General features: G+C 35.5%; 2 protein-coding genes across 4 annotated transcripts in view; one reads left to right on the forward strand and one right to left on the reverse strand.

The window, feature by feature from the left end:
* The window catches only part of CERKL (CERK like autophagy regulator), a gene marked incomplete at its 5' end in the record, with an annotated part of 85,584 nt that extends 65,492 nt beyond the window's left edge, over positions 1-20,092 (forward strand). For 2 of the 3 annotated variants that reach the window (XM_081142131.1, XM_081142132.1), the window contains 8 exons: positions 11,519-11,593; positions 12,368-12,545; positions 12,625-12,684; positions 13,333-13,358; positions 13,454-13,562; positions 14,099-14,195; positions 16,473-16,651; positions 17,505-20,092. In XM_081142131.1, coding sequence (XP_080998257.1) covers positions 11,519-11,593; positions 12,368-12,545; positions 12,625-12,684; positions 13,333-13,358; positions 13,454-13,562; positions 14,099-14,195; positions 16,473-16,651; positions 17,505-17,586 — 806 coding nt within the window. In that variant the 3' untranslated portion in view covers positions 17,587-20,092. Of the gene's footprint in view, positions 1-2,160; positions 2,225-5,717; positions 5,861-11,518; positions 11,594-12,367; positions 12,546-12,624; positions 12,685-13,332; positions 13,359-13,453; positions 13,563-14,098; positions 14,196-16,472; positions 16,652-17,504 lie in introns of all 3 variants that reach the window. The other variant, XM_081142130.1, reaches the window with a different exon arrangement.
* The window catches only part of ITGA4 (integrin subunit alpha 4), a 65,289-nt gene continuing 56,454 nt past the window's right edge, over positions 15,674-24,508 (reverse strand). The window contains exons 23-29 of the mRNA XM_081142129.1: positions 24,234-24,341; positions 23,227-23,352; positions 22,423-22,542; positions 21,224-21,322; positions 20,721-20,840; positions 20,054-20,186; positions 15,674-16,730 (exon numbers count right to left, since the gene is read on the reverse strand). Of these exons, the coding sequence (XP_080998255.1) occupies positions 20,088-20,186; positions 20,721-20,840; positions 21,224-21,322; positions 22,423-22,542; positions 23,227-23,352; positions 24,234-24,341 (672 nt within the window). The 3' untranslated portion in view covers positions 15,674-16,730; positions 20,054-20,087. The remainder of the gene's footprint in view (positions 16,731-20,053; positions 20,187-20,720; positions 20,841-21,223; positions 21,323-22,422; positions 22,543-23,226; positions 23,353-24,233; positions 24,342-24,508) is intronic.

The raw sequence follows: 24,508 nt of genomic DNA on the forward strand, positions 1-24,508 counted from the left end.
AATATATCTAAAGGTGGAAATGATGGATTCCTTTTTGAGCTCACTGTCTGAAGCACCTGCAAGACGGGAAAGAAAGTGACGTCTCAGCATTTAATCCATCCAATTATAGCGTTTTATCACCAGACAGAAACGTGTTTCCTCAAGTCCACAGGAAATCATCTGCTTTTACTTCAGCCCATTTCCTCTCAACATTCAATATCAACCTGAAGATACTACTCTCAGCCAGTTTCGTCTTCCCGGGGAAGTAGTATTTAAACCGAAGGCTAGGGAGGGGGATCCCAGCAGTGAGAACTGCGTGTCTGACGACTTGGCAACAATAGAGACTAATCGAAGGGGTGGAGGCATCGGCCCCATGGAAAGGACAGGCGAGAGGGGCTGGTAACCTCTTGAAGCTGCGCGTGGCCTGCGGTCCCCTTGTGTTCATTTGCAGCGGCACGGTTTGAATATGGCTTTTTCTGATTCCAGAGCCCATAATATCCCATCTAAATGAATATTTTGTGTCCTTCTACTGTATCTAAATAGTAGTCCAGATTACTCTCTATCCTTTGTCCCTACATTATTTTTCTTTATAATCACTTATTACTACTTTATGTTGTACATTTATTTTTTAAATTAGTGTACATTATCCATCTCCAGAATGTAAACTCCCTGAAGCCGAGGATTTTATTCATCTTGTTCCTAATATGTTGTGGTCAAGTTTGTTTCATCTTTTCTGTCTCTTTATTTCAGCTCAGTGATTTTATTTAACTTAGATACAATGTCACTTAAAAATCACTCTTCTTGGATAATTTGCATCAGTGTCTAATCAAATTCCACCTGCAAGATAAAAGGAAAAATTAAGCTATTATTTCAAATTTTACCTAAAAAAAAATAGCATTCAGCCATGACATAATTTTAAAGCTAATTTTGTACTGGGTTGGAAAAGTGTTTCCAAGTAAAAGCAAGGCTTGTTAAACGGATTCTCAAAATAAATATTTCTTCATAATATTCTTAATTATTTTTAATGTGTATGTGTAGATGTTTTATTATTTTGCATTTAAGATTGTAACTACTTACTGAGGTTATGAATAAATGATAAAATCATTTATGATAACTTAAACTTTCAAGCTTGTAACCTTCTGATTAGAATTTAACATAGGGAAGTTTTACTCGTGTGAATATAATAGCATTTGAATGAGCTATGGGAGAATTCCAATGTAACGCTACTGGTAGAGAATGATTCATTTAGACACCAAGACTAATAATTTTTAACAATATCTAAAAACATTGTAGGGAAAGCTTGAAGCATGCTGGCACCATGGACAGACAGGCATGAAAGATTAATGTAATCTTGCATATAATGATGCACATTCTTACACAAAAAAATCCATCTGCAATGTCATGTCAGTCAGCAGAAATCTTTGATGGGTGGATACAGCTGGGCTCTCTCTCCTGGCAGAGCTGCCCTAGAAAATGCTAAATGTGGTTGGGATGCTTGGTGCCATCTGCAGTGTGCCAGTTTATCCTGTCTTCACTGGCATCTACAATACTGCGTAGGGCCTCATAACTGTGGAGACAGCAATAGGGAGTGACAGATTCATTTCCTCGGAGAACCCAGCTCTGGTGGGCCTGTGCCACCCTCCTCGGTGCTGGATCTGCTATCACTGGTGTTGGCTTTGCTTCACGTTTTCACATCCCACTCCTCCTCCTTATAGTCTAGCAGTTCCAGATACACATTCTTCTAGTATGTAAATCTTACACTAACCTTTCAACTAATTTATTCATGTAAGGTTGCCAAAGCGATTTAATATCGACGGCTTGATGCCAGCCAATATGCCTTATTTTCAAAATACTCCTGCTCTTAGGCTTCTGATTTAAAAGGAATGTGTCTTATTTAGGGAACACTAAATAGACAGGCACCAAGATAAATTTTCCAACTGCTCTGTGTGGGATATCCCCAGATGACTTATGTAGTTGGAACAAATATACGACCCTCTTTTGCATAAAGCTATAAAACACATCAGGCAAGTAACACTTAACTCTCTTTCCCATGATTAAAATACAAATATTCAAGAATAAATGTTGTATTATGACCTGACCATATGTTTATGATATTATTTTGCCAAAGTTAAAAAGTATAGCCATTGTTTAAAACTTTCACCTTTTGTGTTTTTTAAATAGTAACGGAATATGAAGGGCATGCTCTGTCACTGCTAAAGGAATGCGAGCTGCAGGGATTTGATGGGTAGGTTATATTATTAACCTATATATGTCATATAGTTTATATTATTAAATGTTTTCATTAGTTTTTAGCTATATATTTGGGACTTATAAGTTTTAAACATGTATGTAGTTAGGCTCTATTTCTTTCCTATCTGTAATAACAATGAATGATAATTATGATACTATGGCATAGTCATCCACCTCTCAAGATCAGGTATAGAAAAGCCAAAGGAGAAATCTAATCACAAGGAGACATCTAATCTAAATGTGGTATCTATAAATAATTTCCATTGGTAATTATACTTTGCGAGGTTCAATGAGAACTTTGCAGAATGATGAAAGACTATTGCTCAAGCTCTGTAAGGTATATTTTCCTCTTTACCTGAACTAACTCAATTCTTATTGTTATTTTGCAGTGTGGCACTAAAAAAATTATGGAGATCCTTTAGTGGATACCCCAATTTTTTTTAACCGAATAGTTTGGCCTGACCATTATATGATTGAATTCCAGTAATTAACTGTTTCTAAACTCTAGCATGCTGATTTATTTAGGACTTATTATAATTTAATTTTTTTTATTGAAAGTTATCTGTTTTCTAAGAGCCTTGAAGTAGCGCATTGATTTCTTTGGGCTCAGTTTTTCCAGTAGAAACTGATATGGTGGTTGGGATCTTAATAAAATGGTCATTTTTAATTTTACTCTCCTTAGAATTACATAGAGAGGTATATGAGAACGATGGAAATGTAGTTTCTTTAAACTCTTTAGAAGAACAATTTTCTAACAATAAGAACCGTTTGAAAATGAATGTCCTAGTTCCCTGTTCCTGAGTTCCCTGTTCCTGAACCCATTCGAAGAGTAGCTATATAGGAACACTTTTTGTAGAATGTATTCAAAAGACTCAAGGGTGGTGTAAGGTAACCTCAATATTCTATGGAATTTTGATGAGAGAGGGTCTGTCATTTCTTCAAGAATGAGCTGAAGCGCGTCTGCCTGACTCTGGAGGAGCTGTTGACAGAGTGATTAGGGAATCATGTAAATGGTTTTAGACACAGAGAGGTTAAGATCCAAAAAAGAGTCTATGTATATTATTCAGTAAAGCAAAACTGATTTGGTAAGTACTGTTTAAGAAATGTTATTTGTAAGATTAACGAGTTACATATGTTTCTACGAAGATACATTGGGATGTATTTCGAAAGCCAACAGGAACCCTGTGTCAGCGATCACTACAGCTGGTATGCAACTTCAGTGTTCTAGCAAACACTCAGATCCTGTTGCTAAAACTTTAGGAGCGTATTTCTATATTGGCCCCTATTTATTCTGGGCATGAATAGGAAGTTTTGTAAAGGCAAAGAAAAGACTTGAAGCAGTAACAGCTGAATGTACAAGTGTGAATATGATTAAGCTAATCTGTAGCTCTTAGGCAAAAATATACTAATATTTTCCTATTTTGTTGCACAGAGTTTTCTAATTGAATTTATTGAATTACACTTTTTTTTCTTCTGTTAATTTCACCGTTAACTAGACCCACATTAATCTAGACATCATTTGGCTAACATTGGCATTTTATCACACTGGCCATGATATCTGTATAACTAGGTTAGAGAAAAGTATCTTTTCCAAAAAAAATTTTAAACAAAAATTTCAGTAATATATTAAACATTTCAAAGATGGTATTGGTTGATAGATAAATACACAAACACCCATTTAAAACATTTTCATTTTACTTTTATATATAAGATATTAGTCCCTAAATGTACTTTTCTAGACAGAATTATTCTGTTTGGGGCTATGGCAAGAAGAAATTGACTTATTCTAAAAACATAAGATAAACCATTTGCAAAATATTGGTTACTCTAAGGATTATGTTTTAGGGTAACTCTTAAGTGTGGTTAAATTAGCTCATTATAAAAGTTGATCCCCCCTTGTAGTATCCAGACCCCTGTGATACGTTTGTATTAAGTATATTCCTTAGGTCAAGTAACTACATCTGGAGGTGATCTTAATGACCTAGCAGTAGTCAACATAAATAAATATATATCTTCCTAACTCATTTGATTCCATATTAGTTATACTGGTAAACTGATTTTCAAAATAATAAAACTCTCATAAGGCTATATTCATTAGGTTTTATATGTAGGAAAGGAAAATAATATCTTAAATATGTTTTTATTGATTTCAGAGAGAGGAAGGGAGAGGGAGAAAGAGACAGAAACATCAATGATGAGAGAGAGTCATTGATGGGCTGCCTCCTGCATTTCCACAATGTGAACCTGTGGAATCAGTTTAGAAATAAAATAATATCATGAGCCAAAAATGGCCTGGGTCATATTGCATATCCTGGAGCCTCTTCTAACTAGAGTGGATCTGGATTGCCCAGGCTACGTGCAACCATAGAGCTAAACCTCAACTGGGTGCATGGGCTGCCAGGCTGAGAGCAAGGTGGAGAGAGTTGGTGGAAAAGTTCCCTCAGCCTCTGGATTCACCAGTCTCTGGAGCTTAGGGAACCAGTAACCCCCGCTGATTATGGCCCGCAGACTGTTTTGTTTGGCACATAGAGTTTTTAAATAGATAGAATGGTAGTATTTACAGATTAAGAGAAGCAACCCAAAATAAGAATCTGTGGCTTCTCTAGAAAAAACAGATGTGGTCCTCTACACCTGTCCCCCCATGATGTGCGTGGGTGGGATCTGAGAAGGGCCTCTCCTTTAGACTGAACACACTCTTCCTTTTTTCTCTGTCCTTGTTGACCTTGAGTTGTGACACCTACTTTCAAGAACAAAATCTTCCTTTTGTGAAAATTGAGGTGATTTTGCTACTTAAGATGATTTTGAATCTTTTAAATAAAAATGATTATGAAACAAATGTCTGATGTCTTATGTATTGATTTCATGGAGTCCCACCTCCACACCCCTGTAGTAGTCTTAAAAAAGATTAGCTGTACTGACTAGGGTCAAAGGGCAATAACACTAATTTTGGAAGTGCCATTTAGCAGTAATGTCCAGGAGATGAAAACTGGTTCAGGTTTGCAATTACTACATCCATATACTAATGATAATTAGCAGTCCCTTAAATTAAAGCCTCATATTTTACATGACTTTTATTGCTGTCTTTTCAGAGCTATATTGAAAATTAGCAGGACTTTATGACTTTGGTTTGCATTAGTGAAATGAATTGCACATCATTATTATTAACAAAATGAGAATAATATGTTTTTGGATATTAACAGAGCAAAATGGACCTCAGACATGAATTCACATCTTCAAATGTCCTAATACCTCTTTACCCATTTAAAAATACTTAGTGTATGGATATCATCTAGGTATTACATTCATGAAGTCAAGCTTACCTGTGCAGTGCTAGTGTCTTCTTATCCACTGACACATGCTAAAATGTTTGAAGGGGTGTAGTAATCATGCACATAGAATACATAAGACTAATATTTTGATGTCTAGATCTCATGAATTACTATCAATTATTTTGAAGTTTTGCATTGTTTTAATTCCTTTTTTTCTAGTGTCGTCTGTGTTGGTGGAGATGGTTCTGCCAGTGAAGTAGCCCATGCTTTGCTCCTTAGGGCCCAGAAGAATGCTGGCCTGGAAACAGACAACATCCTGACTCCTGTCCCAGCACAGCTTCCACTCGGCGTGATACCAGCAGGCAAGGGAGTGGCCATGAGCTTGCTAATTGGACTCCTTCTCTCTTTCCCTGTTTTACTTCCTGACCTAGACAGTGTAACATAGAGTTAAATGCATAGACTTCGAGTCTGAAAGACCCAGGCTTAGCATCTCCACTAGCAAATGTGAGACTTGGACAAGTTATTTAATTTCTTTGAGCCTCAGTTTTCTAATCTACAGAAGGAGATAACCCACCTGATACTCACTTCATTACAAGGTCATTGTAGTATTAAATTAGGTGGTGTATGCTGAGGGCCTAATCCATAGTGAACCAATGGATAAGTGAGATCATCAATACTCTACCTTTCCATATGAAGGTCTAATGATCACACAGTCCCAGATAATTAAATTTCAAAATGGGGCCACTGCAGTCAAACTGCTCATAATTTCATGTGAGATAAAGTGTGGTAATCACCCTAATCAAAGTATAAACAGGTAACCTTGAAAACACCAACAGGTTTATTCTGACTGTGGTATTTCCAGCAACTAGAATAGAATCCAGTGTGACACAGCGAACACTCAATGATTAGGTTTATTAAGTGAATGGATGTAAGGATGATGTTGTAGAGTAACACTTGAATTAGGCCTAAAAGTGGATTGGATAGGATCTGGCCTGAGGAAGAATGAGAATGAGTTTTGTTTTGTTTTTTGACTGCAAAAGTAACATTCCAAGGCAAAACCCAGGAGTGTTGAGGAACAGAAAATGGACCCTTTGTTGGACGATAATGGTATCAAAATAGAGGCAAACTCTGGTGGCTCATGGATGCCACAGGAAGGCGTCTGAATGGCATTTGATAAACACTAGGAAACAATGGGAGTTCAGAGCAAGGGAGCAACTCCCTGGGAGCTTGTTCTAAGGAGCTTCGTGATCGGGGAAGGGAGCAAGAGAACATGAGGGTCAGAAACAATTATTATTTCCTATGAATGCACATGGTTGAAAAAAATTAATGTTCTACCCATTTGATAATAACATTCATTTAGTATAGATTTCCGTATATTTAGCATTGACAAAGAACAAAAGATATACACATGTTCGTTTAGAGTATAAAGTCTGTCATACAGACAAGAATTTAAAAGAGTATTTTCATATACACTGATAATTGTAAAGCATAGAGAGAAAAACCTGTGGCGGTCTTTAAGAAAGGAACAAAGTAACCTCAACTCAGAAAGAAGGCAAAGGTGTATATGGGGCCAGCCACTGGGACCTTTCTGTGCCCTTGTAGTAGCTCTCTGTCTATGATGATGGAACTTTCCCATCTTTCTTCATGCATAGTGGATATGCTTAGCGGATATGCTTAGGTCACCGTTTTTCTTCATCAGTACTGTCGCTTGTGAGGTGGGTCACTTGTTGACTCCCTAGCATCAAAAGTGGAAAGATGGGTATCCCCACAGGTCCGCGTTTGGCATAAAGTGAATAGTTAGAGAAACTGGTGGCTGTGTTATAAAGGAGCAGCATCAAATTTTATCATAGTAATGCTTTTTAAGCTTCTCTGATTTTGAAAGCATGTCCTGTGTACAGTGGATATGTAGAAATGCCATTTAAATACTTATTATTTAGAAGATGTAGCCTGTTGCCAAAACTCTGGTGACAGTATAGGAGTTCAGCTTATGGATCCCATCTAATAGGAGGAGGGCGTCATGTGTAGGATGTATTTAATGAGGACTCTGTGCCTGCTCAGGGCTTTGATTGAGTGAGAACAAGAGCTAGGCAGGAAGTTTCCAAGCTGAACACAGAAGACAGTTTGCCTTTGAAGCCATTTGCCTCCTGAAGAGAGACACCCAGAGGGAGAGTGTTTAGTAAATTACTACACTGAGCCAACAGACTAAGCTGCTGAATTATGGCCAGACTCAGATGGATCAGATGTGGAGAAGCCTATATTTGAACTGCTGGCCATTAGCAATGGTGTTTGTTGCTATGGGAACTGGTGCTAAGGAACTATACAGAGAGATTTGGATTAAAGGGTGTGCCTGTGTGGGCTTGGGGAGAAGATAGAGAAAAAGCCCGAGAGGGCATAAAAATAAAAAAAGCAATCCAGCCGTTGTAAAACAAGGCTCAATCTACATACTGATGGCGGCAAACGATATATTCCTATAGAGTTCACATAAATAAATTCATGCTTTCCAATTAATTTGAGGAAAATAAAATATTGCCAAGGGACTGTTAATTTCTATGATATTTCGGGCACAGAACCAAAGTGTAGGTGCAGTTTTCCTGAGAATTTTAGATATGCTTGACTAGGAAGTCATTACATCACATTTATCTGTTTAGATGTGGGAGACATTAACAGCCTTATGAATATTCATGGTGTCTGGTTAATTAAGTTAATTGTTCTGCAGAAGTGCTTGCACTTCCAAGGACAATTTTTTTCTTTTTCTTTTTGCCTCCCTGGCTTCTGGCTGGTGCTTCCATCAGTCATGCTTTACATGAACTGCTACTTCTGTCCTTACTCTGTAGTTGGCGCATTTTTTTTTTTTTAAACAAGTCTGGGAAGGTGGCAAGTGAGCAAAGTTGCTGGTAGCATTAAGAAAAATAACTTTTCAGGCTAATTAAAATGTTTACAATGAAGTAGAACATTTACAGCTTTCGTGAGAATGCTAAAATTACATAGTTGTTATTTATGTGAGCAGCATGTTCTTTTAGCATGTAGACATCTTTTCAGATGAATCATATTTTGTTTCAGTAAATTGTACTCTTTTAGATTATCCAAATAAAACTATAGAGCAGTCTATAGTTTTACAATTTTACATCCACTTTCCTCATGAACTCCCCCCCACCATGGACTTCATTTATTTATTTTTAAAGTTTGCTCTTTTAATCCTCACTTGAAGATATATTATTATTGATTTTAGAGAGAGGAAGAAGGGAAAAGGAGGGAGAGAGAAACATTGATGTGAGAGAGAAACAGATCAGTTGCCTCCTGTGTGTGCCCCAGCTGGGGATGGAACCCACAACCTGCGTATGTGACCTGACAAGGAACGGAACTCGCCACCTTCCAACCAACTGAGCCACACTGGCCAGGGCTATTTTTAATTAAAAAAAATTTTTTTTTCAATTACAATTTACATTCAATGTTATTTTGTATTAGTTTCAGATGTACAGCATAGTGGTTAGACTATCATATACTTTACAAAGTGTTCCCCCTGATATTTCCAGTGTCCACCTGGCCCCATACATAGTTATTACAGTGTTATTTCTTTTTAATTTAGAACCTAGAAACCCATTCTTAAGGACTAAGGTACAGGTTAATTAGAGTAGAATATGACAAATAATATTCTGACTTTTGGTCATGCCTGTCATCACTGCCAAGTTCTACGGAATTAAGGGAAAGTTGCAAAGTTGCAATGCCTAAGACATAAAAATTAAAAAACAGCAACCCTGATCTCTAGCATTCTAAAAGCATTTGTGCTTGGGCATGCTTAGCATACTTCAAACTCACAAGGACTAAACAGTCTTTATTTTCTTGAGTCATGATATGTGTCATTCTCTATTGCACATGACAACATTGCATTATGCTTTTTAATAACCTTTCTAGAGGAATGCATTTATGGCCATTCCTAATTAACCATGGTAATGGAGGAAATGTGTTTCATGGAGTACTGTAATCCTTTGATATCCTAAATATCTCTAATTATGTGGCCTCCTCCAAAATCTTTACCATAAATTTGACTGGGAAGCAAAATAGATTAACTTGTTTCCTCCCCCAACCTTCCCACCCCCAGTCCAGATTAATTAGCAGTTAGATGGCGAAAGGGCAGCCTATAGAGTCGAAGAACTAGGTATTTGACTCCTAGGTAAAGATCCACTGAGTAACAGGTTTCTGGACCACTTGTTCTGAAACCTTAGGGTGCATAAAAATCACCTCGAGAACCTGCTAAAACAGGGACACCTACCTGGGCCCCATTCCCAGGCATTCCATTTCCATGGGTTGTACATGGAACCCAGAAATATGCCTTTTTAAAGTAAGTTCCTTATATGTGGAATCTAATGAACACAATAAATTGACAAACAAAAAAGATCCAGAGACATTGAAGCATGCAACAGATTGACATATTTCAGAGGGAAGGGGGGTGGCGGGAAAAGATGAACCAAAGAACTTATATGCATACATGCGTAGCCCATGGACAGACAATGGTGCTGGGAAGGCCTGGGGAGGCCGAGGGAGCGGGAGGGAGGTGGTCAATATGTGTGTGGGGAGGGGACATCTATAGTACTTTCAACCATAAAGATAAATTTTTTTAAAAAGAAGCTTCCAAGTAATGCTGATTCTGCTGCTCCCGAGACCACGCATTCTAGGAGTGACTCTCCAGGTTAATGCGCATACACCTAACCTGAGCATCTTACACAGTGTAGACTCTGACTCTGTAGGTCTAGAGTAGGGCCCAGGAGTTGGTCTTAGTAAGCACCCAGGTATTGTCATTGCTGCTGGACCCTGGGCCGTATTCTGAGTAGCAAGGGTCAGAGGATAACTTGCTTTTTGATCAAGCAATAGGAACCAATTTACCAGTTGGTTAAGGTGGAATTATTCGAGGTCTGTAAATCATAAATGCTTACATAGATCTCTAATGATCATTATTATTTTAATGACAGTCTTGGTGGATAATGTCTGAGTTACCTCAGCTTTTCCAGCGGAGCAACCCAAGCACACAGCGGTTCAAAGTGACACAAACTGAAGAGGTCCACGTGCGACCGCACAGGAATGTTCCTGATTGACAAACCCAGGGGCAAGTCTTTGCCTTGAAAGCCACAGTACATAACACATCCCTGTTTTCTCAAACCTCAGTGGTTACTGGATTTCTTTCTCATATTCTTTAATTGAAGAAAACTGGTAGCTTAATTTTAAACCCTTTTTACCTCCTGGGAATGGCAGGGCCTCGCTGGTATTTTCCCCTTCAGAAGCAGGCTTTTACCCCAGGATCTCAGAGATACAAATGTTACAGAGGCCTGACTTGAGAGAGGCCTTTTCTTCTTTAGGTAAGAAAAATTCATATGGATTTTAAGTTATCTTAATGATTATGAAACTCAGAAGTCTATAATGTCTCAATCGAGATTTTCATATGATGGCAAATACCATGGAATTAAATATTTTCTTCATCTAAGATACCATTTGTCAGATAATAAAGGGGAATATCCCTGTTTGGGTGAGAGCTTATCTCTGAGATGCATTTAATGTATTTAAAGCATGTCTTTTGTACTTTGTAGTGATTTTGTATATTTTTCTTAGTTATTATTTCTTAGATTTTTATTATTTATGTATTTATGCATTTGTCTCTGCTCTCCAGAAACACCCTTCTTCTGCTGTTGGTGCTTCTTTTGGTATAGAAGTTAGAAGCCCATTTATTAAAGTTGGATAGAATAGACTTTGATATAGCTAGTAGTTTTTGGTAGAGAATAGACATTCATGATGGAAAAAGCTGTAAGCAAGGAGATACTCTAAGTGATTTAAAAAATTTTAAGTTGTTTGAAGATTAAACAATCATCCAGTAACCATTTGATGTGCATGTAAACCATGAATGGAAACATAAATTTCCATGAATTTATCATCTGAATATTACATAATGATATCTGTATAAAGGGAGAGAAAATGGTTGATTTAACACCTATGCTACATTGATTGTATGTGTTTTAAAATTGACTTGGCAGGCTCTACCAATGTATTAGCACATTCCCTCCATGGAATCCCTCACGTGGTAACTGCAACTTTGCACATTATAATGGGTAAGAGTTATTTCAAAGAAGTTTGTTTTATAAGGAAGTTTTTATATTAATGTAGGAAGGTTTCTTTATTTCTGTCAGACTTGCATGAGGAAAGATAGGTTTTTTGTCTCTCAAAGCAAAGAAATGTTTAATTAAACCCCAAAAGTCAATTAGGCAAAGCTTCACTGTTTGGACTGCCTATTTTTTTCAGAACGCAGATGCTATAAAGAGCAGTAAATGAAGTTTTGCTATAATCTTGATAGAAAAAAATATTGTAATGATGTGTAAGATCACAATTTTATAACCCGGTCAGGAAAATCCATGCACGCTATTTAAGTATATCCGATACTGTTGTTTGTACCAAGACTCTAGGGCTGGGATTATGTTATTAAAAGAAAGAAAACAAACACATGATAACACTTTTCATCCAGGGTACATCCACTAGACCTTTTATGATCCCAATTGATGGAAACCACATAAACTCAGATAAACACAGTGCAAAACTACTGTTAAATCTAAGTTTACTTTGCACATACCACATCACTCCCTAACCATGATTTATACGAAATAGCTGTAAGCTGCAAAATCTCCTGCTTTGTGTTTCTTCCCGTAGTAATGGAGAAAGTTGCAAATGGCAGTTGCAGTAGTTGTAGGTAAAGAGAGAGAAAGAGAAAGCAAAGATATTCATTATGGTATAAAGTAGCTTGAGGTCTTCTATAAGTAAATAAATATGCTCTTCTGTCAGCTGGCACCACTGTGCACTCACTGATTGACTAATATTTAATATAATTCAAGGGCACATACAACCGGTGGATGTCTGTACCTTTAGCACTGCTGGCAAGCTGCTTCGCTTTGGGTTCTCAGCCATGTTTGGCTTTGGTGGAAGAACTCTGGCCTTGGCAGAGAAACATCGATGGATGTCCCCTAACCAACGGAGGGATTTTGCTGTAATTAAGGCACTGGCAAAGCTTAAGTAAGTCTCTTTTTCTTAAATCAAGAATTTCATATCCCACAATCAGTGACTGTTAATGACAAATTTCATTGTATTTTAGGCCAGAGGACTGTGAAATATCATTTTTACCACTTAACAGCTCTCCAGGTTTACAAGAAAGGTAGGTTAAAAAGCTCAAAGTAATATCTACATCTGTATCTTTGTAGCATAAAATAGTTCAGTATAAACAATTTATTAGACTTATGACCTTTGGTTGCTTTTCTAACATATTAGAGAATAATATAGAATCATGGAGTCCTACAGATTCTAGTAGGCATGTAGTTTGGTTTCTGTCTTTAGAAACAACCCTCCCCTCCCTCCCTCCCTCCCTCCCTCCCTCCCTCCCTCCCTCCCTCCCTCCCTCCCTCCCTCCCTCCCTCCCTCCCTCCCTCCCTCCCTCCCGTCCGTCATCTATCCATCCAACAGCTGTTTATTGAGTGCCTAATATATTCCAAGCACTTTGGATACATGAGTCAAAAAACAGACAAGTTAACAGAACCCATAGTTTCTGTCCTCATCAGAGTTTCAGTCTAGTGTGGAATATAAATATTAATCAAAGTCACACAAAGGAAGTGCTCTAGTCTTTAAAATGATCATTTTACTGATAACACCTGTAAATGAATCAATACAATATAATTTAGTAATGCAATTATTCACATATTTTTACTTTCTAAGAAAATACTTAATATGAAATGTACGATTTTATAATCTTCTCATGTTTAATAGATGTTATTTTTTTCTGATTTTTTCTTTGTTTTCTTATTTTTAGGAGGGCACAGGGATCTCCCAAATCTGGTGAGTCTAAAAGTACCTCCTTGAGAACTGAGCCAGGTTCTATTGACATTCTGCTCTGGTGAGGGAAGGTAACCAATCACTTTCATTGTCTTTAGACTGTAATGACCAGTGGCAGATGATCCAGGGTCAGTTCTTGAATGTCAGCATCATGGCAATTCCTTGCTTGTGTTCAGTGGCACCTAAAGGCTTGGCACCTAATACCAGGTTAGTAAGTGTTTATGGAATCATCGATACTTTTCTATAAACCAAATTTTTCTTTCAAAGTAATCCCCCCCGCCCCCCAAATCTTGGCTAGCTAGAATATTATGAAGAGGTATTCTGTCCTTGACTGTATAATATTAGACATTTTAAGGAATTTGTCATCAGAGTAAGTTCACAACAGCTGTTAAACTGGAAAAACGACCAGTCAGTAACTCTGATTTTATAATATCACTGAGGATAAAATAATATTCCTTGGGTTTTATTGACATGATTTTATTATGTTATGTCACTTTGCCTACTTTATTTATTTATGTTTATTTACCAGTTGTTGAGATTTTATATTTAATTCTGGTTTCCAATTTCAGTGCAGATATAACAGCAAAATATGATTTAAGAATTTTAAATAAATTTAATATGATGGTTTATCTTTCTTGCCTAAAACTTCTAGTAAACATTATATTTGTTAGAAGGATCAATAGAAAGCGATTTCTGGTGTAATCTCTTAATAAACAATGTCAAATACAAATATTTAATTTCAGATTAAATAATGGAAGTATGGCTCTTATAATTGCACGGAACACTTCTCGACCAGAATTTATAAAACACCTGAAAAGATACGCCAGTGTTAAAAATCAGGTATAGTAATCCCTTTTTTACTTATGTGCAAAGCTATTAATCATGGACAGAGATATGCTGCATGATTGACATCATGTCCTACCTCATAAGAAGGCTTTATTTTCTTCTGAATATACTTTTTTCCAACCTGTGCTTCCTCCAAATTTGGAAAAGCATCCACCAGTACTAATACAGGTTGGCCTTCTTTGAGCTATGGCTTGGTGGTTTTATGTATATATGTATTTGTTTTGTTTTGTTTGATTGGGTTTTCGTTCAAAGAGAAAATAGAAAATTTAGTGTTATATTGAAATATGAAGTAAATTAATGATAAAATTACATACTACTAGGGATATTGTTCAGAATGAGAATTAGTGAACCATCCTTAGCAGGTTGAACTGAATGTTCATTTATATCAACAATTGTAGGGCATACTGAAAACCATCATTTGCGGTGTGACTCATCTCGCCTCCCCCACCTCTGTGCACTGTCCACTCTGTTTTCACTGTCCATACATTTCTACATTCACATTGACCATCATTTTTCATAGGAAGTTTAAAACCCTTAAATGTTAGTGTTTCTCCAGGGATTTGTTTGCAGCCTCTGTCTTCTCATTACACCTCCTGTAAAACTGTAAAATCTGCTGGGCCTTGGTTTCTACATAGTATATAAAATAAGGGTGTTTGGGAAAACTTTAGTTTTCTGTCAACTTTTAAAATTCTGTGCTTCATTGAGGCTTATACGTGGAAGGAAAAAGATACGAACATGTAGATAATATGAATAAACCTCATACCATTTATTTGAAAACTAAAATGAGTAGTTACTGTGCATTCTGCTAAAGCTACTAGGTTACTTTTTCTTAGATATTTCAGAAAACACGTAATATTTTTTCACTATAGTTTCCTTAGGCAAATAAGACAAATTAAAATTTGAAGGTTACTTTGCACCATTCTAGAGTGGGCAGTAAGCAAACACAATTATCTTGCGACTTGTGTCCACCTTTAAAGTGGGGACAAGGCAGGCAAACACCTGTGAAACGTTTGATTGAATTTTTTTTTTTTTTTGCCTTTATAAGTTTAGACCTAGGTTTTTCTTAATTAAATTCCAAGTGTGAAGCTTACACTAGAGTTTACTTTATATCAGCTAAACTAGTTGACAAGTTAATAATCAAGTCAGTGGGTTATATAAATCTTCTGTATCAACAGATGAATATTAAAGATTGTCTTTCATTGGAAATTCTACAATATCATTACTGTATACAATTTCATAGACATTTACTATTGTCATAAAACAAGTTTGCCAGCTGCTAGATCTAAATGAGGTAGGAAAGCTTCAGAAGGGTCTTTTCTTCCAGAGAAATTGGGGATCCCTGGTCATAATTTGAGTTTCAAAGCATGTATGTTGATATTTATGTGCAAGAGAGAACACAGTGAACTTTCTTAGTGTGCATTAGCAGTTAAAGATAAAGGAAGTACCATGATTATTTGCATTATTTTTATTTTGACAGAAAATGGGAGACATCTGTAATACCCCCTCTTTGCCCCCCTTTCCCTCACCCCGGCCCCACCCCAGGCCATTCCCATGCTGTCGTCTGTGTCCGTGGGTTATGCATATTTGTTCTTTGGTGAATCTCTTCCTGTTCCCCCGCCCCCCACTGAGATCTGTTAGTTTGTTCATCAGTTTATTTTGTTAGATTCCACATATAAGTGAGATCATGTGATGTTTGTCTTTCTCTGACTGGCTTATTTCACTTAGTATAATATTCTCCAGGTCCATCCACTCCAAAGAGTATGAGCACCTTCTTCTTTATAGCTGCGTAGTATTCCATGGTGAGAATGTCCCACAGCTTTTTTGTCCACTCATCTACTGATGGGCACTCGGGCTGTTTCCAGATCTTAGCTATTGTAAACTGCGCTGCCATGAACATCGGGGTGCATATATTCTTTCTGATTGCTGTTTCAGGATTCTTAGGCTATATTCCCAGAAGTGGGGTTGCTGAGTCAAACAGCAGATCCACTTTTAATTTTTTGAGGAACCTCCATACTGTTTCCCACGGTGGCTGTCTGAGCCTGCAGTCCCACCAGCAGTGCACCAGGGTCCCCTTTCTCCATGTTCTTGTTAGCACTTGCGTGCTGATTATTGGTGGGAGCCATTCTGATGGGTGTGAGGTGGTACTGCATTCTTATTTTAATTTGCATCTCTCTGGTGATTAGCGACTTTGAGCATTTTTTCACACGTCTCTTGACCATCTGCATGTCCTCTTTGGAGAAGTGTCCATTGAGGTCCATTTGTTTTATTTAGTTCAGTTTTCCATTTGTCGAGACTTACACTGTTGAAGAAGTAAAAGTGGACCCAAGGAATAAAACCAGTGCACGCAGTCTGGAGGCGGAGGATCGGCTGCATGAAGCTGCTTCAGAGGACATTTTCCCTTGGAATGTGGATGGTGACTTAATGGAAGTTACATCAGAGGTCCACGTTAAGTAAGTCTAAGTATTTCACTGCTTTATGTCCACCCGTCGACACAAAACTAATAGTATAGTGGAAGCCTTCTTCCTGTAACTATCAGAGGAAGCAGTTGGCTAGGTATATTTTTTTACATTAGCAAATCAGATTAATGTACAATTTTTAACAAAGTATGACTTTACACTTATTCATCAGTTGCTACGGAGAATTAATGCATTTTCTTTGGTTATGTCTACACTGGCATTCTGAATTATTCTTAATAAACTATACAGATAATACATGTGTACAATTGCCATTTTGAATTTATAAAAAATGGGTCAAAAGTTTAAACCTTGTGATGCCATCTAAGTAGCAGATTATTACAATTTAATCCACTAGTCTTTTAAATTTCCTTTCACCAGTAATTAATACTATAACACTTTGTATTCAGTAGTTTGCATTTATCAAGTCTTTCCAAAGCATTTAACCTAATTTACATAGGAACAATTTTACATATCAATTAAGTAACAAGAGCAACTGGTGCAGACATGTTTAGGAACATGCAAAATCATTCTTATGAGCTTTATGACTCAACAGGTGGTGTGCAGAGATGCCCTGGGTAGCCTACTGGATGTAAGCTTTCTATAGGTACAGTTGGCTGCATTTTATAGAAGCAATGGAGAACTTTAGTCAGTCAAGGGAATCAGTTAAGAAGGCTTTATAGTAATATCCAATGCTGATTTATCAGACACCCTGCCATGAATGTGTATGTTTCTGTTGGCTATCATTAGATTTGTATTCGGTATTAAGCACCATACCCAATGGGTGTATGTGTGAAAAGTAACAGAATGATAGGCTGATCAATTATATATATTATTTTATTTTTTACAGATTGCACCCAAGACTTATCAGTCTTTATGGAGAAAGCATGGAAGAAATGAATGATTCCAAAGTAACATGTAGTTGTATATAACAGAAACGTATGAACTGAAATTTTAATACGAAGGGACATGTTTTAAACACATATCCTAACAGGAAAAAAAATCTGATTTTTTAATTGCTTGCTATTTTTGATGTTGCTAAAAATTAGCTTTGAGGTCTTTAAAGAACCAAGATATTAAATATACCAAAAACTTTAAATTCTGGTAAACATTTTATATACTTTTTATATACTTTAGATTTAGACATGATGCTATATCTATATTTAACCTAGATAATTCCTAAGTGAAATAATTTAAATTCTTTCATTTTTCAGGGTTTGTGTCCATCAATTATGATGTCAAATATGCTATATAGCTTGGTACAAATAGACCACAGAGTTCAAGTAAGAATGCCCTGATTTTCCTAGTGAGGTACCTAGTCCAGGGAGGTTCAAGTTAAAATTACAAAACTAGATCTAACCAGAAATAGAACTATTACTTTTCAAAATTTCTCCAATACCTAGACTACCTGTCAAAAAAAGAACCCCTCTTTTTTTTTCTAAGTTGTTATGGTACCAATTTTGTGAATAGTCTCTGAAAGTTGAAACTCAGTTGAGTTCATGTCTTACTTTAAAGTGGTAGGGTTTCAAAATTCATAATACAGATAATATTAAAGTTTATAACAAAATTTATTTTAAACTCTGCAAAATATCTAACTGGGCAGAATCTGGCCCAACAGGGAGCTGTTCCACTTGCTCCTGAAAGTCATGTTTTCTGGCAATTATAACACATTGTTTTCAGTAATACCTGAAATGTATTATTTCTGAATAGGAAAGAACCAAATTTAAATTCCCTCAGGGATCACCCTTGAGAAAGAAATTCTAAATTTGGGTTTGATTTTCCACCAATGAGTCTAGACATTCTCCTGAACTACTTGGCTTTTTATAATGAAAAACCAAAAATAGCTTCTGCTAAAAAAAACACACAAAAAAACTTTCAAATATTATAAATGGAATTAAATTCTATTGGCACACAGAGTTCAGGAGGTTTCGTGCTCATAGAGATTGGGTTTCACAAATCTCCACGTATCTCTCACTCTCCACCAATCACAGACTGCAGGCCTGTGACAGATAACTTAGAGGAATTAGGCAGTCTGCAGAAGACAGCTGTTGGCAGGGACTTCCTATAAAGAAATATTTATCTATTCTAATTTATCTATTTGATCACATCCTTAACAGATTTTCAAAATTTGGCCACAGTCTTCTTATACATATAAAGATAGATTTAGCCCAGCTCAGATGAAATTATATTCTACAATCAGCATCTAGTTCATATGCATGAATAAATATTATAAAAAGTTTATAGTTGTAAATGTAAAGGCATTAAAAGATAAATTATTTAAAATCCAGAAACTATTTCATTATATAAAAAAGAATCAAGACAACCAATAAAAAATGTATATTCACTGGATATAAGCTAAATCTGTATTTTTAAATTTATATAGTTAAATTTCTGAAATTTGTTTCCCCATTTCCATGCAGAAGAGATTGCTCTTATAGACCTGATGGAAGGATGTTTAACATTTACATTTCAATAGAAAAGAGTAACATCCAGTTACCATTTTACAGAGTATCAGCATGAAATACTGTCCCCTAATCATTGTTTTTGCAGAGCTTTGATTTTTAAAAATTATTTGTGAGGTACAGTTTGCATATTTTACATAGATCAGTGTATTTATACTTCAAATACCAGCTAAAGTGCAACATTCACAATCTGCTTCAGAATATAAATGCAAATTCTTAAGTACTGTTGTTTTGTAAACAAAAAATTTGACTAATAATGGATTTTTAAAATTTACTCCCTGGTACCCTTGAAAATATTATGTTACAGGAGAGGATTCATATCATGGATTTATACCTATATGAACATATATATATATATATATTTTAAAGTTAGGTATATACAGAAAGAAGAAATCCATAGCTGTAAAAACAATATTTACCCAGAAGTCATCCCATTAAGCTCAAACCAGTGTATATAAGTTCAGTTTGAAGTTTGCTCTTCAGGCCCATAATAATCATAGACTGCTGAATGGTTGTTGATCAAAGCCCATAGGAAATATATTACAAGTAAAGGTCTTAAAGGTAAAATATGCTTGACAATGACAATGGTCTTTTATTCATTAGGAAATTTGGAAACAGCTCTTTGAAAATAATTCTGCTAAATATTTTTAAAGAACATATTTCAAACAAGTCTCAAAGATGTTCCAGGGATTACATATCTTGAATAAATTGAGTGTTTTAGTGTTTTCCATACATTTAAGAACTGAAAGAATACATTTGGATATATTATCACCTTTCAGTTTTATATTGTCTTAAAGAATGTCAGTGTGTGGATTTTTCATTTGCCTTAAGACATAATATGTCACAAGGTAATGAGTAAAAGAAGTATATGAAAAACTCTGGGCAAAGCCAAGTTCATGGGTTCTTGTAAACAATGTCTTAAATCTTTATTATATACCTGAGTCTTAGTTCTCTCAATTTGAAAGAAGTCTTTAATCATCGTCATTGCTTTTACTGTTAACGTAATTCCAACTGTCTCTTCTGTTTTCTTCCTGTAGGATGGATTTGTACTGTCTTTTAAAGAAGCCAGCCTGAAAAAGTCATTGTATAATCACTAGTGTGTAGTTATTACAGTCATATAAAATATCTAAACAGTCAATGAAAACTTAATGTTGTTCATAGTTTCTATGACTTTAAGTAAAACAATGTGTAACAAAACCAATTTTATCATAAGCTGATTGATATAAACAACAGTTAAGTTCCTAACCTTAGAACAAAGCAAAGTTGAATGAAATGACATTTGAGGATCAGCTATATTTCTTAAACTGTGTCCCATGTAATCAGTAAAAATTAGTTGGAAAATATGGGGTTAAAGAGCGCCCCCACCCGTTGCTGCAGGACTGAGTGCTGCATGTGTAAACTCTTTAAAATTGACATTTGACATAATGTGCAGTGTTTCTCAAAGGCATATTTTTCTAGAAGGACTTTGGTATTGAAGTTAGGAGAGAAGTATGATGAAATCAGTACTATATATTCACTTGGGGGGGGGCACAAATTGGCTTTAAGAAAGTCAAGGATGGCATTTTGAGTGGTTTAACATTGGCAATTATTAAAGAAAGGCTTACCTTCCACATAACACATGAAATCAATAAAAGTAAAGCAAGTCCAAGTATCAAGCTACTTGAAATAATTGCTATAGTCAAATGACGTTTGGGTATTTGATGATGTAGTCCTTCAAGCCAAACCTATATAAATTAACCGAAATAAAGAACCACCAGTTTAAAATATTGCTCCTATTTCCTGTGCAGTCCCTCCACAATCCCCAACAGTAGTTAGAACAACCCATCCCATCCCATCCTCTTGCTGGTTCGAACATAACCATAGGAAACATTGGTAACTGATTAGCAGAAATAGGCTGCTTTCAGTGGTTCTTCCTCCAATCCATCCTACCATATTCAACTCCTTAAAAAGCTGTCATCCCCTCTTTCCAGTTGTGGAAAATACCAACTCTCAGTCAAGTATTCCAAGTCCTCCATGATCTAGTCAAAATCTATTTTTCTTACTAAACGCCCCAGCAATACTATTTGTCCTACAGTCGTAATGTTTCAGTTTAGAAAGGTAGTCTTACATGTCCAACATTGACATCCTTGTTTACTTCAATAACTTTTGGATGCGGCTCTGGAAAAGCTGTTGCCCTTATTTCAAAACTGAGTGCTGAAGTGTCATCCTGTTGAATAAATGAAAGATCACTGTAGATTGATTCATAGTTTTATTTCATGAAGACATATTAACAGAACTTATTTCTCATGATCCTTACCTACTATCGAGAAGTTTTCATAATTAATCGTCCCCAATTTACTTCACCATTTGTAAGTAATTGCAACACTTCCTTTGGCTCTAAAGGCATGGTCTTGGTATTAATTTATATGGCACCATTTTGTCAAAATTCTTTTATTAAACATCACTACTTTGTAGATAACTTGATGTAAATATTATTTCTTAGTTTCTAGTGTATTTTTCCCTGGGTATTGAATTTTTACCACTAAATAAGACTTTTTTCACATAATAAATCTTTCCTAAAGTTAATTTTATTTGGGCTTCTTTTTATTTCTTTCTAAGTAGTGTTGTCATCTTGCTGCTTTGATCAAATACATATAGTATACCTAATACTATAATGGAAAAATCTGGTACAAATAAGTTACAGCATTCAAATATAAAATCAATAAATGAACTCAGAGCTTTACTATCTAATACAGAGACTTTATAACCCAGAATCCACAAGTGCTAAGGACTTTTGAAATTGTATGCAAAATTGAGGTGGTTTTTTTGCTTTGTTTTGTTTTGTTTTATATGTGCATTCAATGGGGAAGATGAGATTCTTAAAGAGGTCTTTAAAATTATTTTTTTTGATTCAACCTTTCCAAGTTCATTTTCTTAAAAGTTCTTTTGTTATTGTGTATTTGTGTTTTAAAGACAATTTTACTTTTTAGCTTTATTAAGTATTAGATTTTAAGCATACTTTAAAATAGTTTAGAAAGAACTTTAAGGCTATACAAAATATTAAGGTAGCCAATTTCTTTGACTTAATTGAGGTCTATAAGCAGTTGAAAATGCTTCCTAAAATAAACATCTTAATTACTAAAACCATGTCATTTGGACAATGTATTCAACTAAAGTAATAATTGAAACTGTTTAAGTTTCACTCTAAATTTTATTTTAATTAATAACTTCTTAATTTGAATGCTTCCCTATATACTATCCTATTTATATAGTTTGCAGATTCTATATGAACTTACCCACAAAGTTGCTGCTGAATATTAGACTTACCATTTCTAAGATAGATGGCCGCCCTTCCAACTGAATGTGAACACTGGCTTCTTTTCCATTTTCCACTTTCCCCAAATTGCATAAGAAATTTAAACAATGTGGATCGGCTTTTATGCAGTACTTGAAAATAATATAAAAAAGCTACATTAAAATTTCAACACTTTTTCAAAAGATGGGTAATATTTTATATGGAATTAAAAGTTTGCTCTCCTTAGTCGTATTTATAAAAATTATCTTGCTATAAACATGGAATTAAAGATCTGCTTTTGTTAGTGGCATTTTAAAAAATCTTACTTTAAACAAAGCAAATGTTTGTTTTATAAATTACAACAGAAACAAAGTATTTGAACTGGAGCATGTGTTCTTATGAACTTAACCTTCTAGGAGAGATATAAAAGAAAGACTCCAAATGAGAATCTTGCTAAGCTGGATGGTCTATGTTTATTGTAAAACTTGAATAATTTGAAGGGTTAGATTGCTTCTTCAGTTTTTGTTGTTTTTTTCATAAAGTCACTAAAGTGAAAAGAGTCAGAATTAATCTAATTTCATAAAGGCTGCTCAACTGAAAAGGGTATGGAGAAATGTCTGGCTGGCACAAAATGGGCCTCTGTTAGATAAATAATGAAAACGTATATATTCAATCCCGAGTCTAAGATTTCCAATCATGTCTTTTCCTCACGTGGAAGAATATTATCTGAGCTTGTTTTTCTCTCACACTCCAGCTCAAAGGCCATCAAGGCCTGGTTTGCAGTGTTTCAGTTCTGTATGTTGGAAAACAAAAACTGCCATGAAAAACAAACTTACCAGTTGCCTCTTATCGGACTTCGAGAAGAATTTAAACATGTCTTTCAGAGCCTCCATTGTGCCTTTTTCCTGCTCTGATGTACACATCCTTGGATAATTTTTAAAATGGCATTCTCCTGCACTAGTCTATAAAGAAAGAGAGAAAAATATTATAATTCAATATTGGAAAAAACGAAAGCTACATGGTTTTAAAAGCTAAAAAAAAAAAAAAGTTCCGATTGCTTGCTTACCTATTCTAAAATATATCAGGTACTGATGAAAGTGTGAAAATATTTTTGACAGATTTATTTGGGAAAGATTAAATCTCTGCAGCAAAAACACAAACAAAAACTCAGCAAAATTTTAGAGGGTTGGATATAGGTCCTAAATTGATCAAATGGCCTTAACCTTACAGAAATTAGGGCAGTGTCCAAAAAATGGACATTTGAACATTAGCATGAAATTCAACATTTCTTGGGATTTTAGACATGAAACAAAATCATGTGTTATAACACCATGTGTCCAACCATCTGAATTTGAAATTCAGGTAAGATTTTTAAAAGTTAGATCTCAAACCTACTTAGTAGGCTTATTGATTAATTGCTTGTCTTGAAACAGAGACAGTAAAAACAATTCTGATGGAATCATCAACATAATATTTATTTTTAAGTCGTGATTTGAATATTCTTTCCTTAAAAAGGCTGAAATACTAAATTTTCCCCCCCAACAGTGGTCTCAAGTTTTATGGCGAATCCTACCAGTTAAATTACTTCCATAGGTCCGTGTCACAAAGAAAATGTACTGAAGATAGAAAATGTACTGAAAGATATTTGAGCATAATTCTGTCATTGTATACATCAAATGCAGAGTTTCCACTGTGATCCTACAGTTCTAATGCAATGCATAATTCAGGGTGTACTCAATGAATGCAGGGTGAATTCATGGCTGAGAATGTGTATGAAATAAGTGAACAGAAATCTCCATTTTAGCAGTTTTACTTACAATAAAGGAAGGAACCCATTTTTTACCTGGACATCCAAAATGTTGAACAACTTATCAGTTTTGGGGGTAAAAGAATTTGGTACCATGATTTCCACACTAACATTGGGAGCCATGCTATAGCCAGTGTTGATAACCTGATAAGAGAAAAAAAGTTTTAAACAACTTCTAAATGTTTTCATTAATATAAGTACAGATATAAATGAGCTCTTGGGTGAACCCATATGCTTCACGCAACACTATAATGGTAGAGGTTTGTAGTTGGCAGCTGCACAGCAAAGGGACACAGAATATTTTGTAGTGA

Source organism: Miniopterus schreibersii (assembly GCF_964146895.1).
Source record: "Miniopterus schreibersii genome assembly, chromosome: 7".
NCBI lineage: Eukaryota > Metazoa > Chordata > Mammalia > Chiroptera > Miniopteridae > Miniopterus > Miniopterus schreibersii.